A 19,665-nucleotide genomic window follows, 5' to 3' on the forward strand; every position below is an offset into this window, starting at 1 on the left:
AAGACTGGCAACAGATGTTAGCTCAGGTGCCGATCTTTCTAAAAAAGAAAGTTAATCTGCTGCTAGTTATTTTAAATTATATTACATAATAGTTAACAAATATATATATCTAGATTTGTTATGAAGTATGATAATAAATTAAACACACACAAACCCACTACCCATCTTAAGAACGAGAACATTACCTGAACTACTTAAGATATTTATATATTCCTCCTTATCCCACCTCTCTGCCTTTCCTAGCTCCAGAAGAAACGACTCAGCTGAATTTTTATCCTAAATATTCCCTGTCTTTAAAACAAAAATAATACTATGTTCCACTGGGTGACTATACCACAATTTACTTCCTCATTCTTCTGTCAATGAGTATTTGCATAGCGTTTCCTCAGTTTTGTTTTGTTTTTTAATCCAAACAAGGTCACCATGAGCATTCCTGCATATGTCCTGGAGTCCATGTAAGGTAATATGTATCTGGGAGGGTATGCTCATGTTTAATTTAATAAGGTAAGTGCTTTCCAAAGCAGTTGCACCAATTTAAAACCTCAACAGCATTGTGTGAGAAATTCAATTGATAAAATATTTATCAACACATGATACTGTCAGACTTCTTGATTTTTGCCAACATAGCATAAAATGGTAGGTATCAAACGGTTTCTTAATCTGGTCTTATTTTACATTTCCCTTATTACTGATTACAGTGAGGGTAAATAACTTCTCAAATGTATTTGCCATGTATATCTCCTCCGATTACATATATTTTATTAATACATACATAGCCTGTAAAAGTATTAAAACATGCATCCTGATCTAAGGTATGGGGCATGCATAAACACCAAAATGAAGTGTTTCTCTCTGGGATAGACAGGAGGGTAATACTATCAAGGAAAGATAAGCCAAGGAACTTCAACTGTATTTGAAATTTTACTTCTTAAGTTGAGTAATTACAGTTACTTACTATATTGATCTCTACACTTTTTTGTATCTCTTAAATAATTAAATCATAAATATAAAAACATAACATAGTGGCCAGCCCACTGGCGTAGCAGTTAAGTTCACACGCTCTACTTCAGCAGCCCGGGGTTCACCAGTTCAGATCTCGGTCATGCACCTACACACCACTTATCAAGCCATGCTGTGGCAGGCGTCCCACATAGAAAGCAGAGGAAGATGGGCACGGATGTTAGCTCAAGGCTAATCTTGCTCAGCAAAAAGAGGATTGGTGGCAGATGTTAGCTCAGGGCTAATCTTCCTCAAAAAAAAAAGAAAAAGGTACTATAAACACATGGTCAACAAGAACCTAGGAAATAGAGCATCCATAACCTTTCTTGAAAAAGTTCAAAGGAATTCCCAGGCAAACAAGAATTAAATAAAAATTTAAACCTTGGGAATAGTTAAGTTATGATGCTAAAAGACTAGTAATAAATATTAAATTCACTTAAATACAGAAATAAAGGCTAAACAAAATAAATTACAACTACAGACAAGAATACTTTTCCCCCTCAAAAAGCAACAAAAGGTAAATCTGTATTACAGACACAGGAAAAGACAACAAAGCTTACTAACAGAAATCAGGAAGGGGGGGATTATAAATAAACTGTTTTTCATAAAACGTCGTCATTAATAGATGTGGCTTCACTTTTAAGTGTGTTAAATCAAGACACAGAAAATTAAATACATTGCTTAAAGTAACAGAGAGATTAGGGAAACTAGGCACAAATTATAAACTATTCCCACTCCATGAAACTATTGTAATCGAGGTTACTAATAACCTTCACTTTATTAAACCCAATGGTCAATTCTCAATAATTGTCTTATTTAACTCATCAGCAGTATGTGACAAAGCTGATCATTCCTCTCTTTGAAACTTTCTAATTTGACTTCTGAGACATCACATTCCCATCAAAATAATAACAAGATTATTCCTTGGAAGAAACAAATTTGACAAAATGATACTGAAGTTCATCTGGAAAAAGAAAAAAGTCAGAAATTCCTCCAAAAAAGAAAACTAATAAAGCAGAACAACCCTACTAAACATTAAAATGCATTCTGAAGCTATAATAATTTAAACAATTTGGTACTGACATAGAAAGACAGGAAGATAAACGGAACAGACCAGAATCCAGAAACAGGCCAAAGTTTATATGATAATTTTGTGGCATTTCAAATCAGAAAAGTAGATTAAATATTACAATGACGACTGGCTGACCACATATAAGAACATAAAGCGGAATCATCACAGCAATATATAAATTCTATAAAATAGTATTTAAGTGTAAAAGAAAAAAGAACTTTAAAAAGTACCAGAATAAAGCATGTATGAACTACTGAATAACCCTGGCACGCATAAGTACTTTCTGAGCATGACCAAACATTGAGAGGACACAAAGGACTACTAAATTTGAGAATACGAAAACAAATACCATAAATGAAGGAAAAAAGATGACAAATAAGAAAATATATTTGTAAAACATGAGGAAAGAGGCCAATCTACTAACAGGGAAAGAATTCCTATAAATCAATAAGGAAAAAATAAACCATCTAATAGAAAAAATGTAGAAAAAACATGAATATGTAACTTCCAAAACAAGGAAACCCTATGAAAAGATGTTCAATATGCACTCAAATTTAAACAAATACTAAGCAAGAAAAGAGATATTTTTAAATTACCTACTAGGTCAGTGGAAATTTAAAAAGGTTTGGTAATAAATGTTTGATGAAGCTGTGCAGAAAGACATTCTTAATATAAACAAATACAATGTTTTTGGAGAATAATTTGGCATGTATCAATTTTTTAGATGCATACAATCTCAAATCATGAATGAGATGCATTATATCGTAGTTTGTTATACACCATTATAACAAAAATATAAGTAAGAAAAAAACCTATAAACTTCCACTTATAAAGCTTCGTCAAACATATTCATTGTCATTTCTTAGTGTTTTTTTTTAATTGAGGTATAACCGACATATAAAATTACATTAGTTTCAGGCGTATAACATAATGACTTGGTATTTGTATATATTGTGAAATGATCACCACAATAAGTCTAGTTAACATCTGTCACCATACATAGTTACAAAAATTTTTTTCTTGTGATGAGAACTTTTAAGATCTCTCTCAGCAACTTCCAAATATGCAAATACAGTATTATTAACTATAGTCACCATGCTGTACATTACATCCCTCTGACATTTATTTCATAACTGGAAGTTCGCATCCTTTGACTTCTTTCTTAGCGCTTTAAAAGAACTATTTATTTAGATTTTAAAAGAGTTTAATACATTTATATTTCAAATATACTAGTGGTTCTACATTATATATAAAAATCGGACAAAGTTTCAGAGGCCAAACTTTTACAATGACCATACAACTCTCTCCCCTAAAGAATATTTCAGAATTACTTTTCCTATTGAAAAATAACTGCTGGCACACTGGAAGTCAATAGCAAAGTTATAGCAACAATCTACAGTGGGAATAATCTAGCGCTTGACAGCACACCAAAACATTGATGTATACTGTCCAAGAAAAAAAAATACTCAAGTTATATTTGTTTTGCAAAGTTAAAATGTTTCAAAGTCCCCAATTAAAGGCAACATAGGGGCAGTTCCTCACAAGCTAACATAGTCTAATCATATATCCAGCCATCACACTCCTAGGTATTTACCCAAATGAGTTGAAAACTTATGTCCACACAAAAAACCTGTGCATGAATATTTATAGCATCTTTATTCATAACTGATAAAAAATGGAGGCAGCCAAGATGTTATTCTACAGGTAATTACATAAACAAACTGTGGTACATCCAGACAATGGAATATTATTCAGCAATAAAAAGTGAGCTATCAAGACATGAAATGAAATGGAGGAATTTTAAATGCATACAGTAAGTGAAAGAAGCAAGTCTGAAAATACTGTATGAGTCCAACTAAATGACATTCTGGAAAAGGCAAACCTACAGTCAGTAAAAAGATCAGAGGTAGCCAGGAACTGGGAGAGAAATGAATAAGTGGAACACAGGAGATTTTTAGGGCAGCGAAACTATTCTGTATGATACTATAATGGTAGATCTACGTCATTATATACTTGGCAAAACCCATAGAACTGTACAATACAAAGAGTGAAACCTAAACTATGGACTTTTAGTTAATAATAATGCATCAATATTGGTTCATCAATTTTAACAAATGTACCACATCAATGCAAATGTTAATAATTGGGGAAACCGTAGGCAGGGAGGAGGGAATATATGGGAACTGTTTGTACTTTCTGTTCTATTTCTCTGTAAACCTAAAACTGCTGTAAAAAAAAAAAATCTATTAATTTAACAACAACAACAAAAACAATATGGGAGGATCTCGAAGGCACATGGAAGGGAAGAGCCCAGGGGAGGGCACTTGGCTGGGGGTTATGGTCAAGATGAGACAAAACTGGGTGACAAGGAAGATCCAGGAGGGTGAGCCCAGCATCCAGATGCGCTAGCTGGGCCAGGAAGGGACTTCTGCAAATGTGCCCCTCTTGGTGAACTCACAGTGATCCATTTGTTTTGTCTTCTCCAAGGTTACACATTCTTCAAGTCTTGGTAACTGGAATGTTTCTCTCTTCAGATTCAAAAACCATCAGTGAAAAAGGAACCAAAATAAATACTTCATTATGTGTCAAGGTTAAACTGGGAAAACTAGGAGCTGTCGATTGGGCTGTTTCTCTGAATCAGCTGGTACTGTAGCTTTAAAAGCTCCCAGGAGGCAACCTGAAATGCAGAATCTTCTCAGAATAGGATGGGGGTAATTCTGAATATATTGTCAAACAATAAGAGTCTCAAGCTTTGGAAAGAGTCAAAATAGCGGAAGCAAGAAATTTCACAGCTTTGTCCACATTGGTGTGATAACCTGACAATTATCTAACAAATTCAGCATGTGTCCACCAGAGTTCCAGAATAATGAGAAATCTTGGGATTCACCTGATTTAAGAAAAATTTTTAATTTTGGCTGAGAAGTCACCTCAATGTTCTTTACACAATCAAGTCCTGGGGTCTTTTCACCGTGCCTGTTCATGTGATGTACAACTCCCACCAGTGTGAAATGGAAGGATAACCTTGTTCTGTGAGGAAGACAATTGTGAAAGAAGGACCTATGAGTGTGGAAGAGAGAGCCACATAGAATGCCCCCATCAAACCAGCCACTGCAAGGCCTTTTCCTGGAGGCCTCTAACAGATCCTGTATGCTAAAGAAACCCCATGAGCTTGGGATTTGGGACCCTCCAGGAGCTCAAAATCTCCCTTGCTCTGTCCTTTCCATCATCATACTGACCATGGTCCTCTCCCACGCCTTTGTGCTTACCACCATCTTCCTTACCAGGAAGCTCCACACTCCAGCCATTTCACTGATTTCCTGGCCATGACCAATCTCTTGGTTTTCATCTTGATCACATTCGTCAGCATCACACATACCATCAACCACACCTGGAACTTTGGCCAAATCCTGTGTGACATCTGGCTGTCTTCTGGTATCACGTGCTGCATGGCCTCCAACCTGCACCTCTGTCTCATTGCTCTGAATAGGTACTGGGCCATCACTAATGCCCTGTAGCACAATAAACGCCAGATATGCCACCTCCATGGTCATCATCGTCTGGGGCGTCTTCATCTGCATCTTCATCCTGTCGCTCTTCTCTCAGATCGCCTACACTATCCACTCCACATGTGGTGCTTTCTACATCCTGTCCATGTTGCACATCATCTTCTTTTTTTAAAATTTTTATTTTTATTTTTTTATTGCAGTAACATTGGTTTATAACATTATATAAATTTCAGGTATACAATGTAATATATTTCTAATTCTGTGTAGATTACACCATGTTCACCACCCAAGGACTAATTACAATCCATCACCACACGCATGTATCCAAGTTTGTCATGGTTTTTATTTTCTACCTATGAGTGAGATCATCCGGTATTTGACTTTCTCCCTCTGACTTACTTTGCTTAGCATAATACCCTCAAGGTCCATCCATGTTGTCAAAGATGGCTGGATTTCATCATTTCTTATGGCTGAGTAGTATTCTATTGCGTTTATATACCACATCTTCATCCATTCATCCCTTCATGGGCACCACAGTTGCTTCCAAGTCTCAGCTATTGTGAAGAATGTTGTGATAAACATAGGGGTGCATGTATCTTTATGCATTTGTGTTTTCAAGTTCTTTGGATAAATACCCAGCAGTGGAATAGCCAGATCATATGGTAGATCTATTCTTAATTTTCTAAGGAAACTACATACTGTTTTCCACAGTGGCTGCACCAGTTTGCACTCCCACCAGCAGTGTATGAGGACTCCCTTCTCTGCACATCCTCTCCAACACTTACTGTTTCCTGTCTTGTTACTTACAGCCATTCTGACGGGAGTGAGGTGACATCTCACTGTAGATTTGATTTGCATTTCCCTGATGGCTAATGATGTTGAACATCTTTTCATGTGCCTGTTGGCCATCCTTATATATTCTTTGGAGAAATCTCTGTTCAGATCTTTTGCCCATTTTCTAATTGGGTTGCTAGTTTTTTGTTGTTGAGCTGTATGAGTTCTTTGTATATTTTAGATATTAACCCCTTATGTGATATGTGGCTTGCAAATATCTTCTCCCAATTGTTAGGTTGTCTCTTCGCTTTGTTGATGGTTTCCTTTTGCTGTGCAGAAGCTTTTTAGTTTGATGTAGTCCCATTTGTTTATTTTTTATATTGTTTCCCTTGCCCAGACAGACATGGTATTTGAAAAACTGCTGCTAATACCGATGTCACAGAGCACAATGCCTATGTTTTCTTCCAGAAGTTTCATGGTTTCAGATCTTACATTCAAGTCTCTAATCCATTTTGAGTTTATTTTTGCACATGGTGTAAGATAATGGTCTACTTTCATTCTTTTGCATGTGGCTGTCCAGTTTTCCAAACACTGTTTATTGAAGAGACTTTCCTTTCTCCATTGTATGTTCTTGGCTCCCTCGTTGAAAATTAGTTGTCCATATATGTGTAGGTTTACTTCTGGGCTCTCGATTCTGTTCCATTGATGTGTGTCTGTTTTTCTGCCAGCACTATGTGGTTTTGGTTACTATAGCTTTGTAGTATATTTTGAAATCAGGGATTGTGATGCTTCCAGCTTTGTTCTTTTTTCTCAAGATTCCTTTGGCTATTCGGGGTCTTTTGTCGTTCCACATAAATTTTAGGATTCTTTTGTGAAAAGTGTTGGAAGTTTGATAGGGATTGCATTGATTCTACAGATTGCTTTAGGAAGTATGGACATCTTAACTATATTAATTCTTCCAATACAAGAGCATGGAATATCTTTCCATTTCTTTGTGTCTTCTTCATTTCTTTCAACAACGTTTTATACTTTTCGGTGTACAGATATTTCACCTCTTTGGTTAAGTTTACTCCTAGGTATTTTATTCCTTTTCTTGCAATTGTAAATGGAACTGTATTCTTAATTTCTCTTTCTGCAACTTCATTGTTACTGTATAGAAACGCAGATGATTTTTGTATGTTGATTTTGTATCCTGCAACTTGACTTATTCATTTATTATTTCTAAAAGTTTTTTAGTGGATTCTCTAGGGTTTTCTATATAAAGAATCATGTCATCTGCAAATACTGACAGTTTTACTACTTCCTTTCCAATTTAGATCTCTTTTTTTTTGAGGAAGATTAGCCTTGAGCTAACATCCACCACCAATCCTCCTCTTTTTGCTGAGGAAGATTGGCCCTGAGCTAACATCTGTGCCCACCTTCCTCTATTTGTTTTTTTCCTTCTACCCAAAGCCCCCCAGGCACACAGTTGTGTATTTCCTAGTTATGGCCTGATGAGTAGTGCTAGGTCCATGCCCAGGATCCAAACCGGCAAAACCCTGGGCCGCCGAAGCAGAGCACACAAACCCAACCACTCAGCCACGGAGCCAGCCCCTTGGATCCCTTTTATTTCTTTTTATTCGTTGGTTGCTCTGGCTAGGACTTCGAATACTATGTTAAATAGGAGTGGTAAAAGTGGGCCTCTTTGTCTGGTTCCTGTTCTTAGAGGGATAGCTTTCAGTTTTTCTCTACTGAGAATGATATTTCCTCTGGATTTGTGATATATAGCCTTTATTATGTTGAGGTATTTTCCTTCTATACCACTTTATTTACAGTTTTTATCATAACAAGATGCTGTATCTTGTCAAATGCCTTCTCTGCGTCTATTGAGATGATCATGTAGTTTTTCATCTTCATTTTGTTAATGCCATGTATCACGTTGCTTGGTTTGTGGATGTTGAACCATCCCTGCATCCCTGGAATGAAACCCAGTTGATCATGGTGTATGACTTTTTTAATGTATTGTTGTATTCGATTTGCTAGTATTTTGTTGAGAATTTTTGCATCGATGTTCATCAGCAATATTGGCAAGTAATTTCTTTTTTTGTGTTGCTCTTGTCTGGTTTTGGTATCAGGATAACGTTGGCTTTGTAGAATGAGTTAGGAAGCTTCCTCTCTTCAATTTTTTGGAAGAGTTTGAGAAGAATAAGTATTAAGCCTTCTTTGAATGTTTGCTAGGATTCAACAGGGAAGCCATCTGGTCCTGGACTTTTACTTTTGGTAGATTTTTGATTGTTTCAATCTCCTTACTGGTGATTGGTCTATTCAGATCAAGCTTGCTAGTAGTATCCTGGAGCAAGAGGAGGTTTGTCGCTCAGGAAATAAAAGTCATAATAAAAATAATTATAGCTCTTTTAAGAACTTTAAAGTATCTCTAAACTCTCTGTGTACATTTCGTCTAATTTTATGTGGATCTAAAATTAAAGCTACTTGTATTTTATCAGCAAACAACAGTGCAGGAAATACACCACAAATATTGATTCTGGTCATGTTAGTACAGTAACTTCTAGAACAAAATAAGTAGACAGAAGATAAAGGCTCTAAGCACTAAAAATGAGAGGTATAGAGATAATTATCTTGAAAGAAGCAGTACTAATCTAAACCAGTTTTGACAGTGAGTTATCTGTTTGATTTCAGACAAATTAAAGTCTGTAACATGACAAACTAGTGAGGCAGTGTAGTATACTAGAAAGAACATAATTACTGGCCTTCCACCATCTCTTGCAAAAGATAAACAGCTAAACAAAGAATAATACATCAACTATTTGTATGATGTTCTGTAGCGTCAAAAAGCTTTAACACATACTACCATCTAACCCTCCAAACAGGGAGGTGGTTGTAATGGAAAAAGCTACACTCTGGCATAAGATGAACGTTGTGTCAAAATCTGAAGCTACCTCTTTTTAGCTAAACGAATTTGTACAAATGAAACACTCCTATCATATAATATGTCTGGAGTTTGTTTGTTTCAGGTTTGTTTTGGTTTTGGGGGGTACAAAGAGAGAAGAATGGGAGATAGGATACCAAGGTATGAAAGTCTTTTATTAGTAGGTACTGAAATAATTTAACAGGTCAGGACTAACATTTTTTTATTTATTTTAAGAAATGGGAGAAAATACTTCAGAGTGTATTTCATAAAATTAGAGTAAGCACATGTTGTGAAAGTTTTGTTTTAGCTATATCCTCTAAAGATCTATACAATATATAGATAGAGATGAACGTGTCCACTGTGACACATGTAAAATATATTTCTTATTATGTCTCATGGCCTAAAGCTTTAGCCACTTTAGCCACTGATTTAGCCAATCATGATCTAAAAGCCACTGCCAAAGGGTTGTAAGGATTGAACAAGGTTATAAAGTGACTAGCATTATGTGCTTCTGTTCTATTTTTACAAACTATGATTATCTCTGGATAATAAGGTGCTAATTCAAACTTCAAACCTCCAGTCACAGTTATTAAAAACTTTTAAAAAAATGTTTACCTAGTTAGGAGAGTGATGTCATCATCATGGCCGAGTGACTTCTCCCGGCAATCTCTTGCCTCCACCATACAACAAAAAAGACAGTCATACTCCAACAGAGGACATTCACACAACACAGAAGACACATGAGAGACCCACACAGTCACATGTCAGAAGGTGTGGAGGCTGGAGGTCCCCTGTGAGGAGGTGGAACGGGATGAGAGAAAACTTCTCCAAAAGACTGCGATCTAGGACCATGCACAGCCTCTGAGAGGGAAGGAAGGTGGGAGGGGGCAGTCGTTCACAGGAACATCAAAGTTACCCAAGGGCCCTTGCACCCCAGGGGAAAGCCCCTACCGAAGGGAAAGCTAATGCAGGGGTGAGCTCATCAAGCCAACACCGCAGGAGAGCAGAGAGCGAGGACAGAGTGAGTGAGCCCTCAAGAGCACACAGAAGAAAGAAAGCGCCCACCCCCCACCCCCCCCCCCCACCCAACCAGCACTGGCTCCAGCACCTGGGATCCCCACAGAAGACAGAGGGCTCAGAACAGCTGGCTCTCGACCCCCATCCACTGGTGATAGGTGGTAACTGAAACCAAATAATAGCAGGATGCGAAACAACAAAGCTACGCCCTCTAGCAGTATCAAAACTTATATTAACTCTCCAGACCAGAGAGAAAATGACAAGTACACAGAAATTAGTCCCAAAGACACTGACGTATGTAATCTAAATGACAGAGAATTTGAAACAGCTATTGTCAAAAAACTCAACAAGTTAAAAGAGAATGTAGAGAAACAATTCAATGAGTTCAGGAGTTACCTCACAAAAGAGACTGAAACTATAAAGAAGAATCAATCAGAAATATTACAGATGAAAGACACAATCAATGAGATAAAACAAAATACGGATTCCCTGAACAGTCGAGCAGACATCATAGAGGAGTGAATCAACATAATCAAGGACATATGTACTGAAACACCTCAGATAGAGGAGAGAGAAATAAGACTAAAAAGAAATGAAGAAAGTCTCTGAGAATTATCCAACTCAATCAGGAAATGCAACATAAGAATTATAGGTATTCCAGAGGGAGATGAGGAGGAGAATGGAGAAGAAAGCTTGTTCAAAGAAATTATAGCAGAGAACATCCCAAACCTAGAGAAGAGGATGGAAATCCATGTGGAATAGGCTACCAGATCTCCTAAATATGTCAATGTAAAAAGACCTACTGCAAGGCATAGTAGCGAAACTGGCAAAAGTGAATGAAAAAGAAAAAATACTAAGGGCAGCAAGGCAGAAGAAAATACCTTAGAAAGGAACTCCTATCAGGCTTTCAGTGGATTTCTCTGCACAAACCTTACAGGCGAAGAGAGACTTGAATAACATATTCAAAACTTTGAAGGAAAAAAACTTTCCAAGAATACTCTATCCAGTGAAAATATCCTTCAGATATGATGGAGAAATAAAAACTGTCCCAGATAAACAAAAGCTAAGGGAGTTAATAGCCACAAGACTGCCCCTTACAAGAAATTCTTAAGAAGGCCTTCATACCTGGAAAAAAAAGGGGATAGAAAAGGGTTACAAAGTACAGAGTAAAGAGATAAATAGGTAGACAAAATCAGAAAATATTAGCTATACATCAGAACAGATTAGCAAATATTCAAGTATAACATTAATGACAAAGGGAAGGAAAACACCAAAAACAAAGATAATCTTGTCATTTTAACCACAAACTCACAACACAAGATGGAATAAACTGTGAGAAAAACAACTTAGGAGGAGAGGAGGAAAGAGACTGAATCGGTTTAGTCAAAAGAAATAAGAGGCCATCAGAAAATAGACTGGGGTCTATTCACATATTCTGCTTCAGCAGCCCAGGGTTCGCTGTTCAGAGACCAGATGCAGAGCTATGCACTGCTTATCAAGCCATGCTGTGGCAGGTGTGCCACATATAAAGTAGAGGAAGTTGGGCACAAATGTTAGTTCAGGGCCAGTCTTCCTCAGCAAAAAGAGGAGGAATGGCAGCAGATGTTAGCTCAGGGCTAATCTTCCCCAAAACAAAAACCAAAACAAAACAAAAAGAAAATAGACTATCTTATCTATGAGATTTTGAATACAAACTTCATAGAAGCCAATAAACAAAAAAGCAGAAGAGAGACACAAATAATAAATAAGGAGAAAACAAAAAAATACAACATAAAAAACTACCTAACTCAATGGGTAGACCAAAACACACAGGACAAGAAACAAAAGAAATGGAGAACTGGAAAACAAGTGATAAAATGGCAGCATTAAACCCTCATATATCGATAATCACCCTCAATGTAAATAGACTGAATTCTCCTATAAAAAGACACAGAGTGGTGAGACAGATTAAAGAACAAGACCCAACAATATGCTGCCTCCAAGAAACACATCACAGCTCCAATGACAAACACAGGCTCAGAGTGAAGGGATGGAAGACTATACTCCAAGCTAATGGCAAGCAAAAGAAAGCAGATGTTGCAATACTCATATCAGACACATGAGACTTCAAGATAAGACAGGTAAAGAGAGAGACACAGAGGGGCAGTATATAATGATCACAGAGACACTCCACGAACAAGACATACACTTACAAATATCTATGTACCCAACACAGGAGAACCAAACTACATAAAGGAACTATTAACAAACCTAAAAGAAGATATTAAAAACAACACAATAATAGTAGGGACCTCAACACTCCACTCAAATCAATGGATAGATCATCCTGACAGAAAATCAACAAGGAAACAGTGGAAGTAAATGAAAAGCTAGACCAGTTAGACTTAATAGACATATATATAGAACACTCCATCCAAAACCAGCAGAATACACATTCTTCTCAAGTGCACACTGAACATTCTCAAGGATAGGCCATATGTTGGGAAACAAGGTAAGTCTCAATAAATTAGGGAAGATTGAAATAATAATAAGCATCTTCTCCAATCACAATGCTATGAAGCTACAAATTAATTACAAGAAAAAAGCTGAGAAAGGGATAAGGATGTGGAGACTAAACAACATGCTATTGAACAACCAATGGATCAGTGAACAAATTAAACGAGAGATCAAAAAATAGCCGAAGACAAATGAAAATGAAAACATACCATACCAAGTTACGTGGGATGCAGCAAAATCGGTCATAAGAGGGAAATTCATCACAATACAGGCTCACCTTAACAAACAAGAAAAATCCAAAATAAGCAATCTCAAACTACACCTAACTGAATTAGAAAAAGAAGAATAAACAAAGCCCAAAGACAGCAGAAGGAGAGAAATAATAAAAATGGGAGCAGAAATAAATGCAACTGAAACAAAAAAAGCAGCAGAAAGGATCAATGAAACAAAGAGCTGGTTCTGTGAGAAGATAAACAAAACTGACAAACCTCTAGCCAGACTTACAAAGAAAAAAAGAGAGAAAGCTCAAATAAAATTAGAAATGAAAGAGGAGAAATAACAACAGATACCACAGAAATCCAAAGGACTGTAAGAGAATACTATGAAAAGCTATATGCCAACAAAATGGACAATCTAGAAGAAACGGATAAATTCCTGGACTCTTACAACCTCCCACAGCTGAATCAAGAAGAAATAGACGGGGCTGGCCCCATGGCGCAGCTGTTAAGTTCACATGTTCCGCTTCTCGGCAGCCCAGGGTTCACTTGCTCGGATCCTGGGTGTGGACATGGCACCACTTGGCATGGTAGGCGTCCCATGTATAAAGTAGAGGAAGATGGGCATGGATGTTAGCTCAGGGCCAGTCTTCCTCAGCAAAAAGAGGAGGATTGGCAGTAGTTAGCTCAGGGCTAATCTTCCGCAAAAGAAATAAAGAAAGAAAGAAGAAATAGAGAATATGGAAAGACGAATCACAAGAGATTAAAACAGTAATCAAAAGCATCCTAAAAACAAAAATCCCAGGACCAGAGGGCTTCCCTGGGGAATTCTACCAAACTTTCAGAGAGAATTTAATACTGATCCTTCTCAAGCTATTCCAAAAAATCATGGAACATGGAACACTTCCTAACACCAGGCCAACATCACTCTCATACCAAAGCCTGACAAGAACAACACAAAAAAGGAAAAGTACAGGCCAATATCACTGATGAACATAGATGCAAAAATCCTCAACAAAATATCGGCAACCCAAATACAGCAATCCATTAAAAAGATCAAACATCATGATCAACTGGGATTTGTATCAGGGACAGAGGGATGGTTCAACATCTGCAAATCAATCAATGTGATATACACCAATTAACAAAACGAGAAAGAAAAACTACATGATCATTTCAATAGATGCAAAGAAAGCATTTGACAAGATCCAATAGCCATTTATGATAAAACCTCTTAACAAAATGGGAATAGAAAGAAATTACCTCAACATAATGAAGGCCATACATGACAAACTCACAGCCAACATCATACTCAATGGGGAAAAACTGAACACCATCCCTCTGAGAACAGGAACAAGACAAGGATGCCGACTATCAGCACTCTTATTCAACATAGTACTGAAGAATTTGGCCAGAGCAATTAGGCAAGAGAAACGAATAAAAGGAATCCAAACAGGGAGTGAAGAAGTGAAACTCTCACTGGTTGCACATGACATGATCTTATATATAGAAAACCCTAAAGAATCCATTGGAAAACTATTAGAAATAATTAACAGCTACAATAAAGTTGCAGGGTACAAAATCAACTTACAAAAATCAGTTGCATTTCTATACTCTAACAACGAACTTACAGAAAGAGAAATCAAGAATACAATTCCAGGGGTGGCCCCGTGGCGGAGTGGTTAAGTTCGCGCGCTCTGCTGCAGGCGGCGCAGTGTTTCGTTAGTTCGAATCCTGAGCGCGGACATGGCACTGCTCATAAGACCACGCTGAGGCAGCGTCCCACATGCCACAACTAGAAGAACCCACAACGAAGAATACACAACTATGTACTGGGGGGCTTTGGGGAGAAAAAGGAAAAAATAAAATCTTTAAGAAAAAAAAAAAAAAAGAATACAATTCCATTTACAAACACAGCTAAAAGAATAAAGTATCTAGGAATAATTATAACCAAGGAGGTGAAAGATTTATACAATGAAAACCATAATACATTATTGAAAGAAATAGATGATGACATAGAGAGATGGGAAGAGATTACATGGACGTGGATTAGAAGACTAAACATAGCCAAAATGTCCATACTACCCAAAGCAATCTATAGATTCAATGCAATCCCAAACAGAATCCCAATGACATTCTTCACAGAACTAGAACAAAGAATCCTAAAATTCATATGGGGCAACCAAAGACTTCGAATTGCTAAAGCAATCCTGAAAAAAAAAGAACAAAGCTGGAGGCATCACAATCCCTGACTTGAAAATGTACTACAAAGCTACAGTAATCAAAACAGCATGATAATGGTACAAAAACAGGCACACAGATCAATGGAACAGAACTGAAAGCCCAAAAATAAAACAGCACATCTACGGACAGCTAATCTTCGACAAAGGTGCCAAGAACATACAATGGAGAAAAGATAGTCTCTTCAATAAATGGTGTTGGGAAATCTGGACAACCACTTGCAAAAGAATGAAAGTAGACCGTTATCTCACACTATACAGAAAAATAAACTCAAAATGGATCAAAAACTTGAAGGTAAGTCCTGAAACCATAAAACTCCTGCAAGATAATATAGGCAGTACACTCTCTGACATCAAACTTAAAGGATCTTTTCGAATACCATGTCTTCTCAGACAAGGGAAACAAAAGAAAAAATAAAAGAAGTGACTAAAGGGCTTTTGTAAGGCAAAAGAAATTAGGATCAAAACAAAAAGACAAACTACCAATTGAGAGAAAATATTTGCAAATCATATATCCAAAAAAGGGTTAATCTCCAGAACATATAAGGAACTCACACAACTGTAGAACAAAAATAACAAACAGCCCAATCAAACAATGGGCAGAGGATATGAACAGACGTTTTTCCAAAGAACATACAGAGACGGCAAATAAGCACAGCAAAAGATGTTCGACATCACTAATTATCAGGGAAATGCAAATCAAAACCACACTAAGATATCACATAACACCTGTTAAAATAGCTATAATCACTAAGACTAAAAATAACAAATGATGGAGAGGGTGTGGAGAAAAGGGAACCCTCATACACTGCCAGTAGGAATGCAAACTGGCGCAGCCACTATGGAAAACAGGATGGAGATTTCTCAAAAAATCAAAAATAGAAATAACAGATGACCCAGCTATCCCACTACTGTGTATCTACCCAAACAACTTGAAATCAAGAATCCAAGTAACATATGCACCCTTATGTTCATTGCAGCGCTATTCATATTGGCCAAGACATGGAAACAACCCAAATGCCCAATGACCGATGATTGGATAAAGAAGATGTGGTATATATATTCACAATGGAATACTACTCAGCCAATATAATTGTTACTTGGCAAAATCCGCCAACATTACAAACCCATATCCTTTCACGCAGCAATTCTACTTCAAGGAATTTACGTAGAAATACACTTCACATATGAATAAACTAAATACGTATACCATTTTTTTACTCCAACATCATTCTATGTAAAAGCAGAAATTTTAAGCAAACTAAATGTCCATTGGTAGAAACCCTGTTAAATAAATTGTAGTACATCCATACAAAGCTGTTGGTACCAACAATGATGAAGCTATTGGAAGGAGTTTCAAAATACATTTACGAAAAAAAAGAAGAGGAACAGGCAAAAAGGAATGGTAACGCCTGTGTTGAAAGAAACATTTTTGCTTTATAGGGATTATGCATAAAATGTTTCTGGAAGAATACAAAAACAAGTAAACAGAAAAAAGAGAATACATATTTGTTTGCATATATGTAGACTGTTTCTGGAAGAATATATAAGAAACATGTAAGGGGAAGTGAGCAGTTGAGGAGAAAGGGTGAGAAGGATATATACGTGTGTATTTATGTATACGCGCACACACACACACACACACACATATATATGTTATATATGTATGTGTGTATAAAAATTTAAAACAATAAATTAGAATCCACTAACAAGATATAGTCAACTGACATTCAGAGCAATCAAATTTTTATGTTTTTATGTTTACTTATAGAAAGCAAGTGAAAACCAAACTAATATTATATAGAACAAATATAGGACATCGTCCTCTGTACATAAGAGAAAAGCTGAATTTGAGGTTTAGTAAAGAGAGTTTTATTTCTTGGCTATTGTTAGAAGTTAAAAATAAATTGGGACTCTAATCTGTCACCTCAAAGGAGATGAACAATAAATACTACTGTCCACTACATATAATTTAAATTATCTCTAGCACCTCTTAATATTAAGCTCAAAAAAAAAGGGAAAATTATTAGTACTTTTCTTATCTATTCCAGAGTTAGCCTCTTTCCAATAATGCCTAAGGTAAAAAAGGAAAAACTGCTTCCTTTCCTTGACACATAAACATTATATGTTAATTACAACAGCATGCTTTTCTATTCAAAATTGTAGTCTTATTAATCACGTAGATAGAGTTGCAACCATCCCAAGTCCATGTATTACAGTTCCAATACAAGAGAGATCGGAAGAGACAGAAGAATGCCACTCTGGCAATTTACAAAGCACTTTTCAGAAAGACTAGTACGGAAACTACTACTGAAGATACTAATAGCGTTTACTTTAAAATTTTAAAAACTGTTTTAACAATCTACCTATTGCGACAACAGTTTCAAATATTAACCACAAAAATATAAACAGAGGAATGAAAAATAAACCTTGACAGCATTTAGGCATAAGTTAGTGGTAGGAATGAGGATGTATGTCAGATGTCAGACACTGCACTCAGAACTCCTGCACCTTACCTTCTTCTGTAGAACATTAACCTTCCGCTCCTTCACATCCAGCATGTCCTTGAGGTCATGTATCTCTCCAGCTTGTGTCCCCTTCTCCTCAGCCATATCCTGAATTTGTTTTGTCTTCTTATTCAGCATGGTTTCCTTCTCTTCCAGACGCAATCGGAGAGCATCCACCTAGAAACGTTAAGATTTTTATGATTAATTGAAAAGAAAGGAATGTAATTCCTTTCAAATAGATGTGTATAGTTGCCCAAATGATACTTATAAACTTTCATTTGAATCAAATACAATACCACTCTAAATATAATTATTACTATTTAGAAATCAAACCCTAAAACTTTGCGAGCATGTTTATAATAAAAATAAAATTTACATCAGTTAAGTTTATTATATCAGGGTAAACAGAACTGAAACAAGGGGACAAAATGGAGAATTGTTATAAAGAGGAAAAGTTTTGCTACTTCTATAAAAGTCCTTTAATCTACAACCATGTTTCTCAAATTTTCTGCGCATTAGAACCACTTAGCGGGTTGAAACAGATTGCCAGCCCCAGCCAACAGAGTTTCTGACTCAGCAGGGTTGGGGCTCAATGCTATGCTGCTTTAGAAAATGTAAAATTGGGAAGAAAACCATAAGCATCACCAAGCATGACACTTGCTGTATCAGATAATGCAATCTAGCTGTAGGACGTGATGAGTTTAGGGGAGACAATCCCATAATTCACTTAGATATCTGTACAAGGCAAGGCAAAGGTGTACTTTCAGACCCCAACACAAGTCAGCTAAAGTCTGGTGTACTGTTACCTTTATTTCTGAAGTTTAACAGCTTTTGTTAGATATAATTTTAAAATAAATAAAAATCTAATCATACCACTTATTTTTAAAATCCATTCATAGGAAATTTCATTAAGCATACTCACACACCAAATTTTTTTTGGTTTTTTGCTTTCCCACTAAGGATTTATAATTCAGCAAATAGTTATACATTTAATTAGAGCAAAACAAGGCAGTGGATTTCTTTCATCTTAAGACAGTGCTTATTCAACAGCAATATAATGTGAGTCATACATGCATGCCACATATAAAATTTTAAATTTTCTACTAGCCACATTAAAAAGTAAAAAAGACCCACCAATTGGGAGAAAATATTTACAAAGCATATATCTGACAAGAGGTTAATCACCAGAATATATAAGAACTCTCACAACTCAGCAACAAAAAAACAAACAACCTGATCAAAAAATGGGCAGAGGATATGAAGAGACATTTCCCCAAAGAAGATATGCAGATGGCCAATAGGCACATGAAAAGATGTTCAACATCACTAATCATCAGGGAAATGCAAATTAAAACTTCACTAAGATATCACCTTACACCCATTAGAATGGTTATAATCACCAAGAAAAAAAGAACAAATGTTGGAGAGGTTGTGGAGAAAAGGGAACCCTCATACACTGCTGGTGGTAATGCAAACTGGTGCAGCCACTGTGGAAAACAGTATGGAGATTCCTCAAAAAATTAAAAATAAAAATACCATATGACCCAGCCATCCCACTACTGGGTATCTATCCAAAGAACTTGTAATCAACAATTCAAAGAAACTGATGCACCCCTGTGTTCATTGCAGCATTATTCAGAATAACCAAGACGTGGAAGCAACTCAAGTCCCCATCAACTGATGACTGGATAAAGATGATGTGGTGTATATATATATACAATGGAATACTACTCAGCCATAAAAAAGACAAAATTGTCCCATTCACAACAACATGGATGGACCTGGAGGGTATTATGTTAAGCAAAATAAGCCAGACAGACAAAGACAAACACTGTATGGTTTTACTCATATATGGAAGATAAACAAACAGATGGACAAAGAAAACTGTTTAGTGGTTACGAGGGGAAAGGGGGGTGGCGGGTAAGCACAAA

At 36.5% G+C, this 19,665-nt stretch overlaps 1 protein-coding gene across 22 annotated transcripts in view; it reads right to left on the reverse strand.

Annotated features, from left to right (window-relative positions):
* The window catches only part of ERC1 (ELKS/RAB6-interacting/CAST family member 1), a 516,922-nt gene that overhangs the window by 352,405 nt on the left and 144,852 nt on the right, over positions 1 to 19,665 (reverse strand). For all 22 annotated transcript variants that reach the window (XR_011439909.1, XR_011439905.1, XR_011439904.1 and 19 more), the window contains one exon: positions 17,744 to 17,911. Coding sequence is in view for 15 of the 22 variants with exons in the window: in XM_070270826.1 (XP_070126927.1) it covers positions 17,744 to 17,911 (168 nt within the window). In the remaining 7 variants the exon portion in view is untranslated. The remainder of the gene's footprint in view (positions 1 to 17,743; positions 17,912 to 19,665) is intronic.

This window comes from Equus caballus, chromosome 6, assembly GCF_041296265.1.
Source record: "Equus caballus isolate H_3958 breed thoroughbred chromosome 6, TB-T2T, whole genome shotgun sequence".
In the NCBI taxonomy this organism is placed as follows: domain Eukaryota; kingdom Metazoa; phylum Chordata; class Mammalia; order Perissodactyla; family Equidae; genus Equus; species Equus caballus.